Consider the following 14,612-nt stretch of genomic DNA (forward strand, 5'->3'; position numbering starts at 1 on the left):
GTGGAAAATTCCTAATAGTTTGATGTATCACATAATATGAACGATATTTGCTCTTTGTATGTTAAAAAAGAGCTGGATTGTTTTTGGTATTTTTAAAATTTCTTCTGGTCTGTGATATTGTAAACAATAAATTCAATCTGCATTGAAAGTGAAATTCAGTTTACTTTTAAAAATGTACAGCCTATCTTGATTAAAACATTACAAACCACTACCAGCTAAATACTGTCACCTGCCTACAAAACAAGGTCATACTTAAAAAAAAATCACACCTGATATCAAAATGAAGTTATCTAACCTTCAGATTGTGAGATTACTAGCCTGAATAAGAGGTCCAGAAGAAAAACATTACAGACTTTTAGCTTTTTTCACTTAAAAACAAGAATTTTCTTTAATGAAAAGGTAAAGCAACCAGGAGAGACTGCATTGCATAACGATGTACTCAGATGGAAAGTCTGAGTTTATAACTGAAATAAGATTAATAAAGCTGGCACAGTTACCAGTGGACTGCTAATGTTCAAATAAGACTTCTCTTCTGCAGCCAAGCCTCAATGCTTGATTTACAATCCAGGGATCTTAACTTGATTCTAATATTTTTGGCATCAGCGAAACAGAGGGAAAAGAGCAATTTGGAAGCTTCTGATGTCTGCGATCTGAATTCTTATATGAAGAAATGGGGATTTTTGTTGTGCTTTGCTTTATTCTTTTTTAATTTTACATATTTTTTACCATTTTTAAACTGTTAGGAGAGAAGAATGTTCTGCTACAAAACTCAGCTGCAATTTCCAGTTGGGGTTGTTGAGAACTGTTCTCCATGTACAAGGCAGGACTCTTCTCCCCACCTCAATAAAACCATGCTGGACAGCAGAACAAGAAAATAAACAAAAAGCAACACTTTAAAAATCTACAGATCTTTAAAACAGATATACAACCAGAACCATGAAATCCCCTCAAGTGATCAAACAACAAAAAAATATATGTGAACTAACTACCAGAATTTCACCTGCTCTGATGCAATGTATTTTCCATATTTAAATTTGTTTAGTATCAATTTGCAAGAACCTCAGATCAGAAACACCACTCAGGAAACCTGAAATTTAACAAATAGTGTGGCTATCAAACACTTCCTATAACCTTATGAGGTATTTTCAGACAACATTGTTATTCTGTTTTATGGAACTGGAGCATTTGTCATATTTTCTCTTTCAGAAGCTGTTAGAGCTTTTTGGCATAAATTGCACAGTCTGCATTCTGTGTTTTTGGTACTCTGCCATTTTATGGTATTTTGTGGCTGGATGTATTGCATTCAAAATTAAGTTGTTTAAAATGAAGTTCAGTCAAAGAAATATTAGTCATGGTTGTTTCAAAAGAGCATTTACTTCCTGCTGTGTTTCCTGGTGATTAGAAAAGCAAACATGAAATTAAGACAAACCTAGACTTACACACTAGCATGCCAGTTAATTAGGCGGCAGGAAACACTGCATGTATCTTATCTGCAACTCAGTAAGACCTGACACTGCGTTTCTCAGTTCCTTCAGTAGGTACTGCACTGAAAAGTCTCTGGCACTAGTGGTTTCACTGCATTCTGTGCTATTTTCAGATTTGCTGCTTTCCCCTACACTAGCTATTATCTTACAACTTTATACTTTTATTATATTGTGCCCTTTCCTCCAAAAGAATATTTTACTATATGGGAGTATTGCTCACAACAGCATGCACAGCCCAACGCACTCAGGAGTTTTGCAAATGACTCAGCCATTATCATAGGGACACATTTAAAGCAAAGAGAAATAAAAATGAGAGGATGTGGTGGTAAAAGGAAGGAGAAGACTAGAAGACAAATCCATCTCTTGATTGGTCTCTCATCTTGTGAAAGGCCAGGACCCCTTCCACGGGACCATCAGTGTCAGATGGCTGAAGTAATCCTATGCTGGGTGATACAGGAAGCCAAAAACTGTAAGAGAATTATATCTTGACTGACTTGTAATTGAAGTGCTGACTGGACATTTAGGAGATCTAGGTTCATTTCCTCTTCAGGCTCAGGTTCTGCAGGCATCGTTCAGCAGCTGAGTATTAGTGTCACTCTTATCCTCACCTGAGCAACACAATAAGAATAGATGCCCTTTGAGCCCATGACTGTCTGGGCTCATGAACCTTTGCTTGAATGGTGGCAAACACAAAGAGCACCATGGTCACTGTCACTGGTGGCCGCCCAGTCTCTATGAGCAGTGACACCTGCACTGGTAGCAGTGGTGCACCATTTCTGGTGAACTTTAGAAGGGCTGTTTGGCTGCACACATGAAGATGCTACAAACACCACATTGACCTCACATGACATCTTGAATATGCAACTTCAGTAACTAACAGAAATACAAACATCTGCAGTACACTCAATTCACCATTCATTTTAAACACATTTTCCAAGGGAATAAGTAACAAAATCTAACCTATTTACTGTTGCAATTTAGACTATAATGACTGAAATTAATAGTCTCCTCAGAAGATCAAAGAAAAAATTCTTCTGGCTATCACTGCCTGCACAACTGCTGAATGTACCAGAGCAGCTCCCAGTAAATACTGGATTTTTTTCCCTTGAAGATACACTGATACGGGAAGTCAGGACTTTTCCCAAGCGATGTGTGGAGCTCTCCTGCTACAGTTCTAAAAACAAAAAAGACACAAATTCAGAAGAAAAGGAGGTTTTTGAATGCCCACCAGTGGAGGGGAAGCAACATGGTGCACTGAACCTCTACAGAAACTGAGGGATCAAGGGAATACTGGTGCAAAGCTTTCACACTTTACATCTTAAGAAGTGCTCTCTGACTGAACGATTGATTACCTTCTGCAGTACTCTCACAAAGCTGCCTGACAGAGAAGTCTATCTCTGCCATTTCTGTCTTAAGTCTGCAGCTGGATGCTGCCCCACCACTGCCCTCCTATGGAGTGATGACCAGGCTCAGAGCTGCTTCAAAGTCAGAACAAATGGATAGTGAACTTGTTCTTTTCAGGTGTCCATGCCAGAGGCCTACTGCCAAGGCCATTCTTGGATGCATGGTAATAAACTTGCCAGGACAGGGAAAACATTTGCTTCCCTCCCCTCTCAGTTACTCAATCAGTATTAGCTGAAGCACAGTTTTGTCTAAGACTAGATTGGAGGACTTCATACAAGATACTCACATGACCTGCACAACTCATTATCCCATGGATTTCTTTCCACACAGAAGTTAAGGCTCAGAAAAGAGGGTGTAAAAAAACATCCTGTGTTACTGAAGGAACTAAATTTAGGCAGAGAGAAGCTTCTTCATCCTGACTGCACCAACCATGTCTGCTGCACAGGGAACAGCCTGCAGGCTGTAAATCCATATCCTCCTTTTCCTTACAGTAACTTCCTCATAGTGAACAGTATCTCTGCATTTACCAAGTAAAATATTAATGCTAAAGTGATTAAGGGATTTTCTTCCTATTGTGCAGGAAGAGCAGCACAACATACTTGAAACAAAGAAACTCAGCTTTAACTGCAAATAAGAAAATAGACTCAAAGTAAATAACTTTCAGACAGAACAAGAAATGAGAGATGTTCATGGCAGAATAACAGAATAACAGACTAATAGCAGAAGCCGGGGACAGACAAGTGAATAAGAGGAATTATTTGGGACATAATTAGCAAGACAGATGCAAACTTTGGAGTGTAATGCTTACGCCAACCTTGAAAGAAGTTTGGAGTAATCTTTTTATTTTTCTTTTTTTTTAAACACAAGAGTAAAAATCTTACTTAAGAAATGTTGTGTTTGAAATGATCTGTAATTTTGTTTCACGCTCTTGCTGTCTTGCATGTATTCTCTTTGAACATGATACCCATAGACCTGGCATATTTGTTACATACAGAATTAAAATATACAAACAAAGGTAAAGGAATTTTCCACAGGAAACAGCAGAAATGCTTTTCAGATCAGCTACAGGTTTCAAATTTAAGCCAGAAAGGACATCAAAAGGGAAAACAAAAACCCTTGTAGGCAATGTTTTTTATCTCATATTTCCTACAGAAGTAGCAGACTCCCTAGATGCTAAAGATACCTTTTATTTTAGAGGCAAACAAATGATTTTAAATGTAACAGAACTGTAAATATTTATTAGGCCTCTTTTCCATTTGGTTCTATGAATATGAATAGTCCCAAAGCAGTATTTCCTCTGAAATTTTCAGCTTCAAGCCAATGAATCTGTCGGAAAAAAATTAAATGTGACAATTGAGGAAACACAAGTTTTTCTTTAAAACCTTCCACCATCACCTTTCAAACACTATCATTTTGTCTAGTTTTAAACCACAGTGAAAAACTAGGCTGAAAATAGAAAACACCTTAAGACCTGGGAACATCACTAACCTTGGCCTGTCCACCCTGAGTCAGGCAAGACTGAGAATGACCCTGCCTTGGCTGAAGCTTAAATTTCTAAAAGAAACAGAAGAAGCACAAAGGAAATCTCTCAGCCATGTTAGGAATGACATTCTGACAAACAACTAATTGACTTCAACAAACTGATCTGTCCATTGAAGAAAACCTTAAAAAGTAACATGATGGTTTGTATGAAAAATAACACCATACATTTTGACTTATATTTCTCAAGCAGCTTATCAGCCAACACAGCTTGGTCTATAAAGCATCCCATGTATCCCCAGCTAGTCACCCTATCCCAGCTTTATGGGTGCTGCTACAGTAAATAAAACTAATCTTGGATCACCCATCCTATCCTCCAGCTACTGATGTTCACTGAGATCACCTCTAAGTTGGCTATCTTTCTCCTGATGGAGACACTACTGCCATACTGTTAGAGTAAATTAATCGAACTCTGCAATATCACTCACATACAAAGAGCAGTCTGCGGTATTTTATACTGTCACACAGCAGGCACTGGGATGGATTGAAATACATCTGTGGCTCATTAACTCTGTCTCTGAGCTCTCAAAATGCAATGCCAGTGTGCTGCTGAAGGGTCTGCAGCTGAACAATGTACACAAGCACAGCCATGCTAATCGATGGCCTTTGCCAAAGAGGTAATACCCCTTTCACTGAGATTTGCACCACTAGGATTTTCTCCACATTTGCTGATGGCTTAAAGACATACGTGATCAGTCACTGGTGCTCAGTGGACACATCATCGTTCACTGAGCCACAGTAACTCAGGAACATTTCTTTGTGCCTTTGATATTATTGGGCAATGCTTGGCATCAGCAGCACCTGATTTGGTCCTCCGGTCTCTTACCAGATACTGAAGTCGCTGGCGTTCAGTTTCTGGAGTGAATTCTGAAGACATTGGAATGACTTCGCCATTTCGGATTATTATGGCTCTGTAAAAGTAATAAAACATCATCAGCACAGAAAAAAAAAGAAAGTAAAAAACCCCCAGAAAAACCACAGGGTACAGCCACACACTTATTCTATTCAGAATTACAGTCAAATAAAGCCATTTCTTTTCTACTCAGGTTGTCAGCAGAACAGGATAATTCCTGCCCTGCATCCTTTAGGCTGGGTAACAAAGTATACTTGTATAAGCTGAGTTCATTTTAGAGCTCACAAAAACATCCAAGCAACAAAGGCAAGAGTTATTTCAATTGATGTCTACAGGGTATCTTTATTAAGTGAAATGCAGACACCCAGAGGAGATGCTGCAGAATCACTGATTGTTGAACAATTCTTTGCAGGTTTTAATACCAGTTGTGGCTGACACTGTCTAAACTACTGGCTTCAAATGACTCATCCAAGCACTTTCCAATCATTAATTGGTCATATGTCATGTCAGAACATTTCTAATCCTATTTAACACAAATTTACCTAGTTACGTGCTGAAAGATGGTAGGTAATGGTATGACTGTAGATTAGTCAGGAGATTTGATATACAGTTCTGCAAACCACAGAGAGAAAATTTTCTCAAACACCTGCCTGTTGCCTCTTAACAATCTGATATGCTGCACACAAAATATGGTCCAATCTTTCCCTGGTGTAATGCCACTGGCTGGAAGACAAGTCACAGGAGGGAAGGATTTACCCAATGTTTCTACTACATTCTGCATTCATGTATTCACTCACAGAACTATGTTCCTTTATCTTTCCATTATTTAGGCAGCTCTGTAAGTAGAGCAATGCCTGGCACTTTCGATAAACTATGTATCATCCCAAAGACTTTAATGCCTGCTGTGGAACTGTTTCTCAGCCATCAGTAGATTAATTCAGTGTTTGGATAACAGCACTCATGTTGAATTTAGACAGAATTTGGTGTAGCTAGAAGAAGTATTTGCCATTTGGATTCCAGTTTCTCTATGTTTTAAATGGTCCCACTTCTGCAATATTTTCACCCCACTGATGTCCTATGTATGAGCTATCTTACCTCCCTTGACCTTTTGATTGATTTACTGTCATTGCCTCTATGCCAGGTGTTCTGATGCCACTGGAATGCAACCAACAAATACAGCAGACACAAAAAGACTGAAAACTTAAATTTCTAAATTCAAAACCCAGGCATCTTGAGAAAATCAACTCAGGTACAAACCTGAATTTCCAAGATTAGTGGTGCTAGACAGATTTCCAAGTCTTGTGGATTGGTCATTTGACTAAAATTGCCTCCAAATTGTCATCTACTACTGCTAGTATGCAGAAAGCAGGAGCATTACCTATGAGTAAAATCTCACATTCCTGAGATTCATGTGGGAAAGAGCAGACAGGTTCAGGATGGTACGACATTGGCAGATGTGTGAAGAAGCTCTGGCAATGAAGGCAAAATGGCTTTGCTTTGAAAAGTAACAAATCTACTGCTCTTGGACTTCATAGCACTTCCTTAAAAATAATTCTGTGTAGAAATTAGAGGTGGCAAGAGTGCAGCCTACATACTGAATGTTCCCACTCGTCCTTAATTAAAACCGATATTGTGTACTTGGGACAGACATAGAAGTTGCAACTCTTTAATTTCCAAAAACATTTGTGCATAATTTTTGACAGATTATTTTTCCTCCTTTAGGAAATCTGACTACAGACTTACAAAAATGCCAATCCAATCAAAAATAATAAAAGTTTGCTGAATTTTTTTCTTTTGCATTTCTGAAACAGTCGTTTAAATATGAATTAAGAACGCTAACACCTCTCTTCTGCAACAATTCTGCTTTTATTTTTGCAATTCCTAAGGTATTCAGCTTTGAATGAGATTAATTTACTCAGACAGTGAACATTTTATATAACTTTTTAATATGTTATTTGATTCACTTGAGTAGGCCTCTGCTTAAGGGGTCTGTGGGTTTAGTACAGAGTATGTACTCTGACAATCTAGTCTAGACTGATGAAAGGACCTGATTAGACTCTAAACCAAATTTTACACACTAGTTTAAGTGAGTCATAAGGGATTTTCTGATCTTTTGCTTGTCTGAAAGAGCTAATATAAAACCACACATTGGCATAACTGCTAGTACATCAGGGTAATTTTCTAATTATTCTTTGCTTCCTCTTTAATCACCATTTCACAGGAAATCCATATTTTAAAGACCACTCAGACCAGTCTGGGGTTCACCTTTTCTTTGTGCACACTACATACTTCATATATATTTTGAAAGCTGTCATTCTCACTTCTGTGGGTAGAATTGGGCCCTGAGGGATTCACATCATATAAAAAGCAATTCAGAGGCGAGTGGGTCAACCTTTCATAGCTCAACTTATTTTCACCAGAATTGGCAGCCACCTGGGATGAAAAGCACAACCTAGCACACACACACAAAAAAATCATCAGAGGGGGAGGAATTAAAGCAATACTGTTGATATGCGGTAAAAGAGAGTTTTATGTTTTTCATTAATGTTTTCAGCAGTTGGACTTTATTCAACTTGCAAGTTACAGCTGTTCATATGAGTCAAATGATTTGATTTGAAGAATGAGACAGCTCTAGATATGAGTAAAGGGAGGGACACAGACATACACGTACAAGGCACTGGTCCAAATTCAACTATGGTGAGCTTATAAGCCCATACTGGGCTCTTTACCTTTCTGCACTAACTGCTTAGCTGTTTCACAACAGCAAAGTGTATTTCTGACGGCTCAAGTGACAAAAAGGGACACATTTGTTGGCTGTATCACTGAGGAGACTGGGTACAAAAGCCTGGCCTGGGAGGCACCCTGCTCAGTGGTATTTTCCCCTGTGATTGAAAAGGTGCCGAATAAGGCCCTAATTGGGTTTGGAGACTGACGTGCCCTTTCCATGACCTTGCAGTGACAGAGCTGCCAAGCAGCAACTGAAGGCTTTTTCCACTGAGCAACCTCCAGAGTCCTGAACTCAGTAGCCCAGAGTCAATAACTGCTCACGAGGAAGGAGCCTGGCTGATGCAGCAGCTGCAAACAGCTCCAGCAACTGCTTTTAGAGACCCACTCTATATGGTCCTGCAGGACAATTAATTTTGACTTTACACTTCCTAATGGCCTAAGCAGCAACACGGTGTTACATGAGCATTACTGCTTCTGCCATGCATGAAACACTCATGTATGCAAGGAAATAGTGTTCTGAAAGCATTTAACTCCCCATGTATTGAGGATATGTGAATGTATTGTTTTATGCCAGAATACAGCTGTCCTATTAAACTGTCAGAAATAACTACATAGGAAGCAAGAACTCCTTGAATAGACGTGGTGCCCAGACAGCATCTGATTTTGCCATGTTTAATAGTGACATTTTAATTTCCACCACACTGGTGAAACACATTATAGCAGAGCCACAGGGCGAGCCTGCCAAAGACAGATGGATGATTCATGTTTGCAGAGAAACAAGTATGTCAACACTAACCAAATATTCTCTGATGACAAGGTTGCTTCAGACCCATACTAATCATTAATTTATATCACCAATGAAATAGTAATTAAAAAAACAAAGGCTTTTTTTGGCAGGATTGGAAATCAGGAGTTACAGATCTGCAGCCTCCTCAGTGCATTGCCCTTCATGCTCTGATGCCCTCTCCACACAGCATTGTCTACAGTAAGAAACTGCTCTGAAGTCTTGAGGCCATGGAGGCCAGTATGTCACTTATTCTGGTCTCTTCTAAAAACAGACTAGACTTTCCTGAGTCCTTTTCTCTCTTTTGAACCCTAACTCCCCACCCACAGGAACTACAGGATTGTACCTGCCATTGCATTTCACATGCTCTGCATGACAATGAAAGTATGTTTGCTACTCCAGAGCTGGGATATTCACAGTAAACAGATATTTTGGAGAAAAATCTCCCCAAAACACAGCTGAAGTAGCCTAAAATGGAAGAAACAAGAATCTGATTTTGTATCTCTTCTGGCCTCTCGAGTTCTTCTGCTCCAGAGAGAAGCCACACCGTGAATAAGTAAATAGAGTGCAAGAGATGTGCCAGTGGCTCAATGCACAAGGCAGGACCAGCAGTCATGGTAAATCCTACAGCTGTCTATGCTCAGTCACAGGCAAATGAAAAGAAACACCAGGAGCTTAAAAGGCTGCATGTGCATCTGCACAAAACAGTGTATTTAACTTTTGGATTGACATGACTGTGTAGTCCATAACGATCACCTAAATTCACATAAAACATTAAGTATATGGTTATTTTCTATATTCAGATTCAATACTTAGAAATTGTATTTGATGCCTTAGTATACATTCAATTTAAAATACATGCAGAAGGAAGCAACAACAAGATAAAAATCTGCCACTGAGCTGTACTGCTCCTGTGATGCTCAGAATGTAGCAACACTGGCTTAGGGAAAATATTGATGTATCAACTGCTTTTGCATTTTTAATGTGGCTAACAACTACCACCTCTTCTTGAATCAAGCAGGACTTTGGGTTTATTTGTTTGTTTTTTCTTTTGTGGAAAAGACAATCAGCTGAAAATTGCAGTGTCCTTTATATGTTTCTTATGAGAAACAAATAGAGGAAACTCATACATTTTAGAGGAAGCTCTTGTTGGTTACTCTTATTTCATCATACAGAGAAAGCAACACTTTAGTGAACAAGATCAAGAGTGTAATTCCACTGCTGTCACAGGTCTATTGGGATTCCATTGTTCAAAACAAAGAGACATCTCCAACTGTTAGGAGTATTCAGGGGACACCCTGATTCCATTACACACTTTTTCAGGCAAAAATGATTTGAAACGCAACATTAAACTGCACATTTCTACAACACAGGATAAAAATCTGGTAAAGGTGACAGAGAAAGACCATTCAGAAAACCCTTTTTGACAGTGTATATCAATTCCAAGCCACAGGGAGGCTGCATCCATTTTGTCAAAAGGTGTTAAGCATGTGGATTCAGTGCAGATGAAGCAGAAGTGTCTGGCTTGCCTGCAAAGGTATTAGAAATGTGTCAGTGAAAAAGAAAGAGGGATTAAACTGACAGAAAGAATAAGGCAGGGTTTTAGTATATTAAAAGGCGAACTAAGCAGTAGATTTTAATTAGGCGTGTCACAAGATAGCTGTGGAAAAAAGAAAGTAAATCCTAGAACTATGAAATCAGTCTGTATGGGTACTTGTTTATTTTTGTAACTAAATGCATATATTTAAACAATCCAGGGAAGATCAATGCTAATAGTTGCTAAGTGTCAAACCAGTTGTGCTTTTTTTTTAATTTCTTTACCTTTTCTTAATTGCTAAGAAGTGAAAGACAATGACTACAAAACAATTAAAATGAGAAATGTTTTTCTCTTCTGTAAATGACGTACTGGAACTTACTGCCATTATGATTACTGATGACTTTTAATACATTCAACACTGGTACCTTGGTTTTACTTCTTCAAACTGAATTACTCTCACTTAGTCCCATCTAGATCCATTTCTCAATGTTTCTTTAGAAACCAGGTGTACAAACACCTCACTGCACTGGCAATAAGTATGGAACTGATCTCATATTCCATCCCATGTACTCACTAACAACGTGGTAGTATAGTGCAAAGCCTTTAAACTATTTCCTTAATTTTATGAATTAAGGCAGGCTGGGGATAGTGGAACAAACTATTATATAACATTTAGCTGGCAATAAAACAGGTTTCAGTGATGACATATCCATCACCATAAAACTCAGGTGGAAGCAGCAACCCTCAGCAATACCAAAGGAAAAAACACCCTCCCTGCCTCCCACCCGTAATACTTAAGATAATGTCCCAACACTTACTTGGCATCAGTATCAAGAAGAAAACAAACAACAAACCAGGAAAGGAGTAGAACCAGTGAAAATGGTCTCTGTCCTCATTTTCTATGTACTGCCACTCAACAGTCATGCCACCCTGATCTCTTCATATTTTCCAGCACAAACATGAGCCTGCTCACAGAAACGTTGTGACAGGATAGAAACACTGGAACATTTTTCTTTCAGCCAAACAAAGCCAACATTAAGCGGGAGTAGACTCTCTCTGCTTGTGGCTCTTCCTGTGACAATATAGTTTCATGTTACATTGTGGGTTATAGCAGGCTGCTCAGACACTTTCATTCATCACTTGGGGGAACTTCAGCTCCCTCAAGCCAATAAAAGGTGTGAGAACTTGCCTCGGTGAAGTATTGCAAAAGTAATTTCCTACAGGAGCGTGCTTTGGCATTTCCTGCCAGAACAATGAAGATCACTCCCAAACTTCTGCTAAGGCTTTTTGCAGACTGCCAGCCACCCCAGCTGCTCCAGGAGTTAGTATCTCAGCAGCACAACTGCCAAGTGAAGCCCTTGCCCTGCCAGGACACTGGGCACTCCTAAGAATTTCATGTCCTTTCTTCATGTCTTTGCCACAGTATGGAGCCAAGCATGCTATACCTCTCCTGTGGCAAGATGAGAAACTCCTCCTGTCTTTGAAAAGAAGCAGAGAAAGAAATTATGTATTCCAGTTCCTGAAAACTCCCCTGAAAGTTGTCTTTCAGAGGCACCTGCAAGCACATGAGCTGTTCCTGTACACACACATGTAGAGCTTTATGCTGTTTCCAATTACCTGACTCATTAATATTTATATTTCTAGTGCTTGCTTAGTGATTGCTTTGGAGAAGGCCTCTGGGCACACGCCAGGACACTGCGCACTCCTAAGAATTTCATGTGCAAAGACATGAAGGTCCTTTCTTCATGTCTTTGCCACAGTATGGAGCCAAGCATGCTATACCTCTCCTGTGGCAAGATGAGAAACTCCTCCTGTCTTTGAAAAGAAGCAGAGAAAGAAATTATGTATTCCAGTTCCTGAAAACTCCCCTGAAAGTTGTCTTTCAGAGGCACCTGCAAGCACATGAGCTGTTCCTGTACACACACATGTAGAGCTTTATGCTGTTTCCAATTACCTGACTCATTAATATTTATATTTCTAGTGCTTGCTTAGTGATTGCTTTGGAGAAGGCCTCTGGGCACAACAAGGCTGCTGAAATACTCTAAAGCCACTATTCTGGTGGTCTAATTTTACTGAATTAATCGTATTATTTTTAACACAGCACCACAAATAGGCAAATAGAAACTGTTTCTGTAAGCAGAATAACACAGATTTCCATGGAAGGGCTTACTTCTCATGTTCAATGGCACCTGAGCCAGTCAGGATTTTCCTTACTGCCACCAAAAATAACAGAAATCAGAATTTTTAGAACTGATCTGGTATTCCATCTCATGTATTCATATATTCCATCTCATGTATTCATAACAACTTAGTAAGCAGCAGTTAAAAGGATTTTCTATTGCTGGCAGTCTGTCCTATATACTGCATCTAACAATGAGAAGTACCTAGCTGTCACCAACAATGGAACTAAATTACTTCAGTTGTTTCTGCATCACTACTCTACAGTTTAAAATTAAATGTAATGCTGAGCTTGCAGGCTGTCCACAGAGGAAATAGCTTGGAGAAGACACGTTGCCCCATCATTTTTGACCCCTGGAGCGGTATGCTTCTAGTTGTCAGTGCCTCTTCAGTGGGCTGCAGCTCCACTCCCATGAGACTCTACCGTGAGTGAATTCCCTGCTCTCGTTTAGGTCCTCAAGTGTGTTGCTTGGCTGATGAAATCTAAGCATGGAGCTATTATTAGCAGTTCACTTTATTAACTGTGCTTTATTTTAGGGCTAATTATATATTTTTTTGTTATGCCCACCCTCCACTAAGGTGATGGCACTGGCGGTATGTATGCAATGTTCTGGTTTAATTAATCAGGAAAGTAACTTTTGCTATTGAAGTAGAGACTTTATAAGTTTACCTATACACTTGCAGTAATGTCTACTCCAGCGCCAGTAGTATTAACCCAAAAGTGAATGAACTAAACTAAAACGCTCTGTAATTAATTACTTTCCTGGTTTACATCTCAACACATCACTCTTTCAGAAAGGGCTTCAGCTGGCAGCTAGAAAGCTATTACAAACCAGTTTATAGTGACACTACTAGCACACAAAAACTGCCCACCACTGGCTCCAATGCCCTTAAGCTGGAGATTTACATCTCTTAGGATTCATTTTTCCCTGATGATTTCAGTGTATTCTTCATCTGAACACAGCAAAGTACAAGGCTGCACTGATGACAGACCACCACGTTTCTGTATCACAGCTGAACAACGTGCTACCAATTACTCAGGCCATGCCAGGGAAATGAACAAAGAAATGCACATCTCTGTGGCCAGCTCTGAGCCTCAGGACTGCTATCTGTGGAATCAAAGTCTTTTTCCCTGCTGTCCAGGATATCACATTCATCTCCAAGACAAGTTACTATGGCAACTAAACCTGGGCTTAGTGGATGAAGGCATTGCTGTGCAAGTCAGTGTTTATTTTGCTAGTAATATGGCTGGGATATGGCTGCCCATGTAAGATGAAAGCAACAAGGATTTTTTATCTCTCTACTCTTCACTGTCTTACCATGGACAAAAAGAATGACTTTAGCACCTAAAGTCATATCTGCTTTGATCTCAGCTTTTCTGCTTAACTTGGTACCAGTTGCAGGATATTGGAACAAGCTGGACTGAGATGTAAAAGCAAAGATTGCAACTCACGCTCTCTGTTCACTTTTCATGGGTAAATTTTTACCCAAGCCTGGCTTCATACACCCACAAAGAAGTGACCAGAGCCATCACTAAAAGTCCCAGGAGCAGGGCTCCAGCAGCACTGCATAGCTGCTGCTGAGACTGAACAGCCTGGACTGCCTTCAGTTTGTCGAATTCAGGTGACTTGAAAAGCTTTTCAGCATAGTAAGGACCACAGCAGACATTGAAATATACACCAAGCAAACCTCAGGTGCTCCCTCTGCCCCATCTCCCATAGTACAGATGGGAGCTAGAGAACCAAGGTGCCCAGGCTGCTTTCCATAACTTGGCCCTGGCCCTGCAACACTGCAATGAAGAACTTGCATGTCTCTGTGGTCAGCTACAAAGGCATAGATTTAAAAGATAGAAAAAAATCTCCAACAAACTCCAAACAAACTTACTTTGTTTTTTAAAGGCTGAAAATTAGAGAATTAAAGTTAATAAAATTCTTTATTCCTGGAAACGAATACCAATGAACTGTGGCATTACAGTTTACTGGTATTACTCGAGTAGCCAAGAATCTTCTCCTTCCTCATCATCTGGAACACAAGATAATGTCTGTGTGATTAGGACCAAAGATTTAACTGAATGTACCCCTCATTGAAAATGTTTATAATGGCTTT

The 14,612-nt window shown here is 39.5% G+C and overlaps 1 protein-coding gene across 1 annotated transcript in view; it reads right to left on the reverse strand.

Annotated features, from left to right (window-relative positions):
• PPM1H (protein phosphatase, Mg2+/Mn2+ dependent 1H) overlaps positions 1-14,612 on the reverse strand; it is a 128,894-nt gene that overhangs the window by 32,854 nt on the left and 81,428 nt on the right. The window contains exon 5 of the mRNA XM_039726678.1: positions 5,254-5,338. Coding sequence (XP_039582612.1) covers positions 5,254-5,338 — 85 coding nt within the window. The remainder of the gene's footprint in view (positions 1-5,253; positions 5,339-14,612) is intronic.

This window comes from Passer montanus, unplaced genomic scaffold (genome assembly GCF_014805655.1).
Source record: "Passer montanus isolate IOZ18808 unplaced genomic scaffold, ASM1480565v1 scaffold6, whole genome shotgun sequence".
NCBI classification, from domain to species: Eukaryota; Metazoa; Chordata; class Aves; order Passeriformes; family Passeridae; genus Passer; species Passer montanus.